Source organism: Lepidochelys olivacea, assembly GCF_965140295.1.
Source record: "Lepidochelys olivacea isolate rLepOli2 genome assembly, chromosome: 2".
Classification (NCBI taxonomy): Eukaryota; Metazoa; Chordata; order Testudines; family Cheloniidae; genus Lepidochelys; species Lepidochelys olivacea.
This window is the reverse complement of record NC_140412.1, coordinates 77,299,028-77,310,296: the sequence shown is the minus strand read 5'-3', so window position 1 is coordinate 77,310,296 and position 11,269 is coordinate 77,299,028. Positions and strand designations below refer to the sequence as shown.

At 45.4% G+C, this 11,269-nt stretch overlaps 1 protein-coding gene across 8 annotated transcripts in view; it reads left to right on the top strand.

Annotated features, from left to right (window-relative positions):
* Positions 1–7,778: 7,778 nt before the first annotated feature.
* The window catches only part of RNF138 (ring finger protein 138), a 37,390-nt gene continuing 33,899 nt past the window's right edge, over positions 7,779–11,269 (top strand). For 4 of the 8 annotated variants that reach the window (XM_084619916.1, XM_084619917.1, XM_084619918.1 and 1 more), the window contains exons 1-3: positions 8,083–8,237; positions 8,956–9,082; positions 10,330–10,495. In XM_084619916.1, the coding sequence (XP_084476042.1) occupies positions 8,976–9,082; positions 10,330–10,495 (273 nt within the window). In that variant the 5' untranslated portion in view covers positions 8,083–8,237; positions 8,956–8,975. Of the gene's footprint in view, positions 8,047–8,081; positions 8,238–8,373; positions 8,533–8,564; positions 8,773–8,955; positions 9,083–10,329; positions 10,496–11,269 lie in introns of those variants that run through there. The other 4 variants (XM_084619914.1, XM_084619919.1, XM_084619913.1 and 1 more) reach the window with 4 other exon arrangements.

The window sequence follows — 11,269 nt, the reverse complement described above, 5'->3', positions numbered from 1 at the left end:
AAATCATTGGATAGATATGCTTGGATTTTTGCTGTACTTTGTAAGTATACTGGCTAAACAGTAACCATATATCTAACTATCTGTTTGTCCTTGTCTATTTTACTGGATACATAACATGCATAAGTATTTCTGTACCAACCTCCCATAGTTTTTGGAATGATTCCTCTAATTTTGGGCTATTTTTCTTTTTTCCAATGAGAAGCTATCAGCAGCCTAGCAGCTACTAGCAGATGACAGATTAATTCTTCATTTCTTTGAGGCTGAACACTTCTGTTAGGAAGCCCAGAAGAATTAGTAAAGGATCATTTGGTAATAAATATCCAACAATTTGTAATATTTAGTTACTAATCACATCCCAATACTCTCTAACTGGATATGTCCGCCATATATGAATGAAAATCTCTATATTTTTAACCTGACTGATGTGAGCTACCATTGAAAGAGTATCATAAAGACATTTTTATTTACCATAATACAAACTGAGACTGCCCATCTTTTCCAAATCAAAGCCCTTTCCTCTTGTGCAATCTGTCAATCCAAATCTTTTCCCCCCACCATGTCACATATGGACACTTCTTTGTTAGGAATGTTGACTGCAAAGACAGAAATAAATTAATTTATTTTTTTCCCAAATCCACCAGAAGCCAGCATTTCTACTAAAGTTTCTCTATAAAACAACTTTTCTATAATGTTGATAAACATAATGCCTACCCTGAAAATACTTGTACTATGGGAGAGTGGGTGAGTTAAAGTTAATTTTGATTTCTAAGAAGTTAGAAAAAAGTTTCTTTGGTGAACAGCTGGCCAGCCATATGTATTAGATGGCTCACGGAACCATTAAAACTCTGATTTGTGATTTGATTTAAAATCTGGATTATTTGCAATGGGTTTCATTGGTGAAGAAAAATACTGCATTTAGAGTTCTGTCCTAAACCACAGAGTAGTCTTTGCTAAAAGATGTATATAAATTGCAGAAGGATGTGATTTTTTATTAAACTGGTAACCTAGTAATATTTACACTGCCACCAGTTTCTTACTCAGTAAAGACCCAGTGTTTGGCTTAATTAGAGCACCTCAATCCACTAATGTTTTGGATTGATAGTATCATATATTTAGAAGAGCTGGTCCACCCTGTTTAGTGGCTCTGTACAAAGTATCTGCACTCATTCTGTCTTTTTTATTACATATAAATTCAAACAGTCTCTGTATTCCTGATAGAGTTTTGTCTAGGATGATTATAGGAATATTTTGAAACAAGAAAGATATCCTTGGCAGAATAGAAAAGGAGTACTTGTGGCACCTTAGAGACTAACAAATTTATTTGAGCATAAGCTTTCGTGAGCTGCTCACGAAAGCTTATGCTCAAATAAATTTGTTAGTCTCTAAGGTGCCACAAGTACTCCTTTTCTTTTTGCGGATACAGACTAACACGGCTGCTACTCTGAAACTTGGCAGAATAGTCATTTTGACTATTTTTCCTAACCAATACATTGTATACTTTCCCCACACCCCAAATCTTTTTTCATTTGCTGAAACAACGATATGACATTGAAATCATATAGCTCTTGTAGGTTGTTTGAGAGTTAAATTTGCCAGTATTTTATAGAATTTGTTGCCCATTTGTACCCAAATGTTTTATGGAGGGATAGCTTCTCTGAGTTGGGCAAATTTATAACTAGTATTTCAAATCTGGCATAATTCACTTTAAACCAGACCAAAGATTTCTTTAGACACTAATTTTAGAGAAATCTTCAGGTTAGATAAAAATAACATTATCAGTGTTTTTTCTGATGTATTCCTGCAAGTTTTATTCTTGAGATAAATTCACTAGTCCTATCCTCTGCAAACAGTTCCATGGTCAATGTGAAGAGTAAAGGAGGCAATGAACATCCCTGCCTAGTTCCCATGTATAATTCAAACAGGAAAGAATTAACCTTATTGGCTTGCACAACTGCTTCTGGGCTGGTATAAAGAGCTGTTTGTGATGGGTTCCCCCCAGGGTGCCAACTGGAACTGTGGTACCACCGAGCCCCCGACCCACTAGCCTGGGCTCTCTTTACACTGTACAGCTGTGTCCAGCCTGCACTTTCACCAGCACACATACAGGTAAAGACACACTAAGCTGCTGTCACGTGCAGACGCTGTGATCAGCTCTGCATAGGAAGGCTCCAGCTAAGGAACCATTTTTTCTCTTCAGTGATAGGGAAGGCGAGCGCATGTTCTCTGGGGGTATGTCTTCACTGCAGAGTTAGCACAGGTTCCAACTGGGTGTTACCTTAATCCTACTTCTGTCCCCAGACAAAAACCTCTGACCACGTCTGGTGGTGCTTTCAGCCTGAACTAGCTAGTGTAGCTAGAGCTAGAGGCTAAAGCCTGAGAGAGGCTTTCACTCAGGCTGGTAACCTTCCCACTTTGCAATGAGGACACAGGCTGAACAACTAGAGTGCTGACAGTTCTCCAATGCCTTCCCTTTGTTCCCCCAGGTGCCCAGGACAGACAGGTTCTCCCACAATTCCGTAGGAAAGAACCATAGAGCTGCTCATCTTACTGCTGTACAAAGAACCATGGGATACACTCCCAGAAGTCCTAGTGGCACACATAGATGAGTGCACCACAAGTGAGGACACAGTAACTCAAGTAGGGCTTCACATTGTGATTGCTCACTTTTGGGAGCCAAGTGCTTAGCCTTAAGCACCAATCACCCGAGATAATTCCGCAGCGAAGACATACCCTAGAGATGCTGCCAGGCTCGCTGCTACCAGCATCTTCATGCCAAGTCAGAAAACACAGAGAGAGCTGCTTTGGCATGTGTGGGAGGAGGGTAAAAGAGCAGAAATCAGGGAGAGCTCAGTGGTTTGAGCATTGGCCTGCTAAACTCAGGGTTGTGAGTTCAATCCTTGAGGGGGCCATTTAGGGATCTGGGGCAAAAATTGGGGATTGGCCCTGCTTTGAGCAGGGGGTTGGACTAAATGACCTCCTGAGGTCCCTTCCAACCCTGCTATTCTATGATTCTATGATAGCCCTTGGAGACTGAAACCCACATATCCCTAGAGTGGGCACAACCTAGGCAACAGCTGGGAGAGTCTTCCCAACTGACTCCTGGCCAATGTATCTCAGCACGGCCTGAAAGGAACCTGTAGGAATAAGAAGAGAGTTCAGCCTCTCTGGGCCATTCAGCCCTTAATCTCTCTACTGAGGCTTATAATGAGGGAGACAGTTAGGCCCATCTGTGGTTATTTGTGTGATGCAGACACCTGTTTGACTAGGAACCAGGCTGAGCTCTCCATCTTCTTTAGCTCCCCCAACTCCCCACCTAGGATATGTGACACAAACAAAATGTTTAATCAGCTCTCAGAAGTCATTAACTGTACGTCCAATGGACAGAGACACTCACGAAACATCTTTGCGCTTGTTTTTGGCTCTGAGGTCTCGATACATCTACATTCCGGTGGAACAGCAGGTGCCAGAATAAAGGCAACACCTGAGAGATCCACAATGTAGGGTCAAACTCAGGAGACCAGAACAATCTTCACTCTCAGGGGGGCTTGTCTACATAGCGAAATGATGCTGGAATAAGGTCAGATGTGAATTTAAAGTACTATTGTTATTCCAGAGTAACTCTTCATGTGGACACTCTCACTTTGGAATAATAGTGCAAACTGGGCTAAACTAAACCAGAAAAAGGCACTCTTATTCCAGAATAAGAATGTCCACACAGGGAGTTATTCCAGAACAGCTATCTGGTCAATCTCACCATGTAAACAGGTCCTCATACATCTCTTCCTCACATCCATGCAGTCTAGAGCTCATCAATCAGGGTTTCTCTCTCTGGTTTCACAGATCTTTGGAAAGAGTTTCCATCTGCCCTTGGGTCTGGGACATGGCTCTTCTCCTTCAGAGCTGGCATTGGCCTTCTACTTGTCCTTTCTCTTACTGGAGGTCCATGCTTTGGGCTGCCTCCTCCCCAGCAGGGAGAAGAGTTGTTGATTTCCCCCAAGGGGCTCTCAGGACTGCAGATTCGCTCTGGGTGTTCAGGCCAAGTTGCCTGCTCCACCATCCAAAAAATTCACTTCATCCTATCCAGAGGATGGAGAAGTCACAAGTCAAGGTTCAGTGTAGTCTCTTCCTAATGGGCTCATCAGGTCCCCACAGCTGTGGAAGATTCCACTTCTCATCTCACTGACATGGTCACACTAATGGGAACAAAGAATCAGGAAACCTCACACACAGACATGACAGCATGTCACGTAGTAACTAACTAAATGGTACCAAGCATGAGAATTTATACCATTGATTGAAACTCAACAATTAAATAATACTCTTCCATGTTCTAGCACCTTTGAAACAAGACTCTGAAAGCACTTTATTAATGTGGACTGAATAGAGACACTGGATTTATGGCTTATTGCAACAATCTGTAACCCACTAACCCCCTCTTTTGTCCTCTGACTGCAAACGTGTTAACAGGCCACTCTATTTTGAATGGTTCCTTAGATTAGAATATGTGCTAACTACTTATGCTAAACAATCTGTTTTACCTTGCATTTAGCTGTAACACTAGGAATACCTTTCCCAGACCTGAAGAAAGGTTCTGTGTGGCTCCAAAGCTTGTCTCTCTCACCAACAGAAGTTGGTTCAGTAAAAGATAATCTCACCCACCTTGTCTCTCCTACAAAACACAAGACATAAACATAAACCCTTAGTCCCTGCCTGCATTTTCAATCAGTAAACTCTGACAAGGCCTCACCATGTGGCCCATCACTTTGGCCAGCAACCATTGTTTCCAGCTCTTAAGCAATATAAAAGGGATTTTACTGCTCCTCCCACTAAGTCTGAAAGAATGGTGCTTAGCACACCCATCAGCTTTAACCAGGTCTTTGACAGTCTCTGGATCAAAGATTGCCATCAAGCGTATTATTAGCATCTTTCTGCATAACAATATCAATAGTAACTGGAGTTAGGCCTGAATCAGGAGTCCATACCCAACATCCCCTGATCTGATCCTGAAGGATGGACCTCAGCTCCAGCTCAGTTTCCTCCAACAGATTTACCTCCATCCACCCCAAAAACTACAGGCCCAGCCTGAGTCTTTGAGTAAAGGGCTACAGGCTTCGATCTTGAGCCAAGGCTCTTACCCTCCAGACATTCAAGATCAGTCAGGCAGGTCCACCAATCTTCAGGGTATTATTCTGTGTATTTGGGTAGTCCTCACTGCACCAGAAAGAAGCATAAGACTACCTGTTGCAACCATCACTGGCTGATGTAGTATAGAGCTCTGGTTGGTTGCTAGGATCCTAAATAGTCCTAAGAGGCCACACTGGCCCATGGACTTAGGGTTTCACATTGCATTCCTCCCACCTAAAGACCCATGGATTTAGAAAGAGGGGTGGGGGTTCCCCTGCCTGGCAACCCCTTCTATACATTCACTGCGGAGAGTAGCCAGCTCTCAGCTTCAGAGTGGCGGCAGAGTAGAAGTCAAGGGCACCATTTCCTCCCATCCTCCTTTTTTTCAACGAGGGCCTCAAATAAGGGGACTGTGCTTTATTTTAAAGTAATCTAATCTCTACAAATGAGGCCTGTTTATCTTTAAAAGGGAAAGTAAGAGTTTGTTTGTTTTTTGTTAACTACCTTGACCCAAATTCAGATAGGTCACTACAGAATCTGCTTAATGTGTATGAGGGCTTCCCTATACAGGGAAATTTCTAGCATAATTATACCACTATAGTTATATCAGTAAACACACACTATGAATACTATTATTTGTGTATTATCAACCTATGGAGATCAAAACTCATGAGTCAGTGCTTCCCCTTCCAAATCATGAGATTAGTGGAAAATGCTGTTTGTGTGTGTGCGTGCGTGTGTATGTATGTATGTGTGTGGGGGAAGAGGGGGCAGGAGTTTGAACAGCAATGCTTCTCTGCCTCCGGACTTCTTTGTCTGTGACACAGTGGCAGCAGTTCACGGACTTCGTCCCTCCCCCGGAAGCTACTCCTCCGTCAGGGTCCCAGCAGAACCACTCTCTGTCCCAACTCCTCCCTGCTGCTACTCCAAGCCTCCTCTCTCTGATCTAGGCCCTTACCTAAAGGCAGGGCAGGTCTGTGCCCTTAGCCTCAAGGCTCTTGCACAGAGCTCTGTTCATGTGCCCAGCCCTGAAAATCATGGGTCCACAGGAGCTTCTGATGTAATTTTGACAATTCCTCCTGCAGGCACCAACATCCCCTGTCTCACACAGCCAGTTTGTGAGAACTGGCAATACTACAACCCTGCCTTCCCCTGGCTGTTTGGAGGGGACTCCCCTTGCTCACTACTATCTCTATGCTGAGGCAGCTGCCATCAACCCCTGCATCTCCCACCCCATCTCTATCCTCTGCAACGCCTCACTCTTCTCATCCACCTTTCACAGTGCCACTGCTGCTCATCACAGTCCCTGTGTCCATCTAGCCCTCTGAACCACAGAGTGACAGCCATTTTGCCTGGTTTAATTCTCTTTGAGAAGAGTGGTAAGTGGCAGCCACCTTTATTAAGGGAAGCCCCACTTCCACATACCGATAGCATGTGAGGAAATGACAGCCATCATCCTGGCTTCACCCCCATTGACTGTAAAAGGAGAAGGTGGCCATTTTGAATAAGAGAAAAATTGTGTGTTGGCACCTTTCATCATGTATACATGAGACAGGTACCACACCCCACAGTTGCTAGTCACAATATAATCATGGCCATTGGCAATAATGTTATTCCCTGATGTTGCTACCTGCATAGCGTACTCCTCAGGTGAATACACAGCCCCTGTCTGGCAACAGACACTGTCGCACTCTAAGGTAACTAGCCAGATTTCCCCAGAACACACTGCTGCAAATGTAACTGGAAAGCACAGCCATTGGGAACGATAGTTGGACACTTTGAAAAAGGCAGCTCTGTGGACACTTCTGCCAGAAACTGGAAGTGGAAGAAAGGGAATGGATCACTTGGTGATTGCCTGTTCTGTTCATTCCCTCTGAAACACCTAGGCTTGGCTGGATATTGCACTCGATGGACCATTCATCTGACCCAGTATGGCCATTCTTATATTTAAGTATTTCTTCACACAACACATAGTCAACCTGTGGAACTCCTTGCCAGAGGATGTTGTGAAGGCCAAGACCATAACTGGGTTCAAAAAATAACTAGATAAATTCTTGGAGGATAGGTCCATCAATGGCTATTAGCCAGGATGGGCAGGAACGGTGTCCCTAGCCTCTGTTTTCCAGAAGCTGGGAATGAGCGACAGGGGATGGATCACTTGATGATTACCTATTTTGTTCATTCCCTCTGGGGCACCTGGCACTGGCCACTGTTGGAAGACAGGATACTGGGCTAGATGGACCTTTGGTCTGACCCAGCAGGGCTGTTCTTATGTTCTAAACCATGCTGGCCAACAATCCCCTCATTTTCCACCTGCAGACACAGCCAGTTAGTTTCCTGTTAAGCAATCTGCTCAGAAGCTGTAATTCCCCTATTAGGTACTCCTACAGCTGCCACATTATCTTGCATATTATTGCTGTATAGTGAACATTGCCTGCTCCCTCTCATCCCAGCTGAGAATTCTGAGATCTCAGCATCAATGCCCAGTCTATGCTAGGAATTAGCTTCAATTTCAGCCACCACAGTGCCCACCCCTAGTGCAGAAGGTACCAATTCTGGAGGTTGTCTCTGCTAGTTAACTTAGGGTACATATCTGCTTCCTGGAGCAAATATTTGGAAAGTGCCCGATTAGCCTTTACGAAAGGGTTCAGTACCGCCAGTCAATTACCCACCCGAGCACCGCCATACCCCTCGGCGTTTGCACCACGGCAGCAACAATAGAGGCTGAAATCAGAGCTAATTCTCCATTGAAGAAGCACAATTGCTGCCCACTCCGCCCACTTTGCTTGACCCAGGGGCAATGGACAAATCCATCGGGAAGGACAGCAGCCCAGGAAAAGCCACGCTGCAGAAACCAAAAGAGGGAGGGGAGCTGCGGGCACCTCTGCTGCCAGGCTGGGCTGGCCCCCGCGCGAACGCAAGGCAGGTCGCTCCCACGGGACGGGGGCGCTGCTCGCCCCTGGCGTGAGAGGCGTTGGGGGCAAGCGGCGGGGGCTGAACCGGCCGGGCGCCCAGGGCCCCGGAACTGCGGTCACACGCTGCCCCCCCCCCCCTTGGCCGGCGCAAAGGGGAAGCTCGGCGCCTGGCAGCGGCGGAGGGGCTCCAGCCAAGGGGTGGGGACGCGGGCACGGCAGGATCCCGGGGGGGCTCTGTACCAGCGCGGGGGTGGCGGGAAGGGGGCTGCCCCGCAAGGGCCATCCAGCGGGCCACAGCGGGGGCGGGGCGCTTGTTGTTTCATAACAATCCCGCCGGGGCCCGCCGCAGGTAATCGCCATGGAAACCCGGCCCACCCCGCCCCGGGGCAGCTGCTGCGGCCGCCCCGGCTGCCGCATGGAGGCCGGCGGGGGCTGCGGCTGAGAGGCCCTGAGACGCTGGAGCGGCGGCCCAGCCCAGGGGGGCCCCCGCCAGGTACTGCGGGCCGCGCTCTCGGCCCCTGAGCGGGGAGGGCGCCGCCCGCTGCCATTCGGGCCCAGTGGAGAGGCGGAAACAGACAGGGCCTGTGCGGGGGGAGAAGACCGGTCCCGTCCCGGCCTCTGGCCGCGGCCTCTTTCCCCGTCCCTGGTGCCCGGGTCCTCGCCGCGACAGGGACCGGCCTGCCAGCCCCCTTTCCCCGCTGGCCACCACCGCCTTCCTGCAGCTCTGCCCCTGGTTAGTAGGAGCCCCCTCTGCCCCAGCTGCCCGCATAGCGCCCCCTCAAAGTAAGCTGGCGGGGGACGCTGCCAACCAGAGCGCAGGGGCCTGTTCCCCCACCCGCCCTTCATCCCCGCAAGGGGGAAATGGGTTTAGACTTATGTCTCCTTAAGTGAGTGATTTCCCCCCTTACTCCCCCAGAACCGTCAAGACTCACGGCCATGGCCGAGGAACCTGCCACTATTTGTTTCAATGAAGAGGATTTTTACTGTCCCGTGTGCCAGGAGGTCTTCAAAACGCCTGTGAGGACAGTAACCTGCCAACACGTGTAGGTATCAGTTGCCCCTGGCCTTCCCCTCGATGAGCCCTTGTCCTCTAGCCTCCTGAGAGGCTGTTACTCCTTTTGTTTCTTCCCCCTAACTTTCCAACACTTGGCCTGGGAGCAGTGTCTACTGCAGTGTGATACATACAGTAAAACCTGACCTTTTAAAGCTTTTCCAGTCCACTGATAATAAACCTCTAGCCAATGCTAAATTTAGGTTGTGTATGAGGTGTTTCAGAGCTTTTGTCCTTCTCATTTCATGTGTAGTGAAAGAACCATCAGGTGAAAAATATTTTTAAATTCCTTGCATGATTATTATTATCGTACATATTTGGAAGTGAAATGATTTTACAAATCTTATTTAATATGTACCTTTAATTTCTTCTCCATTGGCTAGTCTCTCAGATTAGAAAATGGAAAGAGTGTAATCAGTTTCATTTTCTAGCTGTCATTCACAATGCTGCAGAAAGTGTATGTTACTTCTGAGACATGTTTAATTACAAACTAGAAATTTGCCAAAACTACCTCAAAAGTGTTCCTTTTAAAAATCAACACAGACACTGAAAGGAATGTTGTTTATATATGGGAGGTAAGGGGGACTGCAAAACCAACTAATTGGAATTTATGGGGGCAGTTCCATAAGTGAAGGGCTGCAGTATTGGGCTATATTACTACTGGTCTAGCGATAAACATGAGCATCTGATAATTTTCTCAATATCACATGTTCAGTATCTCGCTAATGATCATTCAAATTATACAACTCAAGAATTAGAAAGTACAATCTCTGTGTAAAATGAATTGCCAAACATCCCATAACTTGATCAGTAGTAAGAAGAAAAGGAGTACTTGTGGCACCTTAGAGACTAACCAATTTATTAGAGCATAAGCTTTCGTGAGCTACAGCTCACTTCCTCAGATGCATATCGTGGAAACTGCAGCAGGCTTTATATATACACAGAGAATATGAAACAATACCTATTCCCACCCCACTGTCCTGCTGGTAATAGCTTATCTAAAGTGATCATCAGTAGTATGTTTCTATAATAACTTTACCTCTTATCTATATTGTTTTTATGAGGACTTCAGCCAGTGACCCTTATCCTGCAGAACTTATTGCTGGTTCAAGGCCTGACTATTATTTTTATGATAATTAATAATGTAGCTACTCAGCTATCCTCGATGCTAAAGCAGAAAATATTGACCTACCCAACTTTTTTTTTTTTTTTAAACTAATTTGTGTTACCTTTGATTAGCTTCTGCAGGAAATGTTTCCTGACAGCAATCAGAGAAAGTGGAACGCATTGTCCTCTGTGCCGGGGAACTGTGACTAAAAAGGAAAGATCATGTCCTAAAAGGGCTCTAGATGTTGAAAACAACATGAAGAAGCTTTCTGGGTGTTGTAGATGCTGTGAAAAACAGGTGAAGTAAACATAAAAGTTATTACAAGTAAATAAACTTTCCTTACTTGGGACCTGATCCTTCATGCTGCTATGTGTCATTAATGGCCAGTAGTTGCAGCATCAAGCCCCAAGTGAGGCAGGTTTGCATGCACCTGCATCTGAAGTAGAACTTGGTCCTTAGCTATCAAACACACTTTGAAATCAGAGCAAAGTGGCTGCTGAAATAAAGTTGCAATTTTTTTTTATAAAGTGCCAAAGTGATAGTGCTCCATAAGTTAAAATAATTGAGAGGAATGAATGAAAACTCTAAAACATGCCAAGAGAACATGAATAACTATGACAATGAGAAATGTCATACAACTAGAAAATATACTGAAGAGCTCATAATGTGCTATATTTTTTAAAAATGCTCAAATTTACAGCAGAGAGCACAAAAATAAAAAATGCAAACAGCAATACAAATGCCAGTAAACTACCATATTATTTAATCTCTCCGCTTTCCCTTTGGTAAAGAGATCACTAATGTTCAGAACACTGAGTTCTGGCCCCATTGAGGTCAGAAAGAGTCTTGCCTTAAATGGAGGCAGGATTTCACCCAATAAGTTTTGTTTATGAAGCATTTGAATCCAAAAAGTCTTAATATTACCCTTACTCACTCTTGGGTCTCAGAGGAGTGTGAGAGATCCTCTATTAGTAGAGTTTGGTGCTTTGTTACTCATGATCTCTGTTTAAAATGAAATAAGGTGAGGGAATCATTTAAACATTCTGGTTTATAAACTATAAAACCAAATGC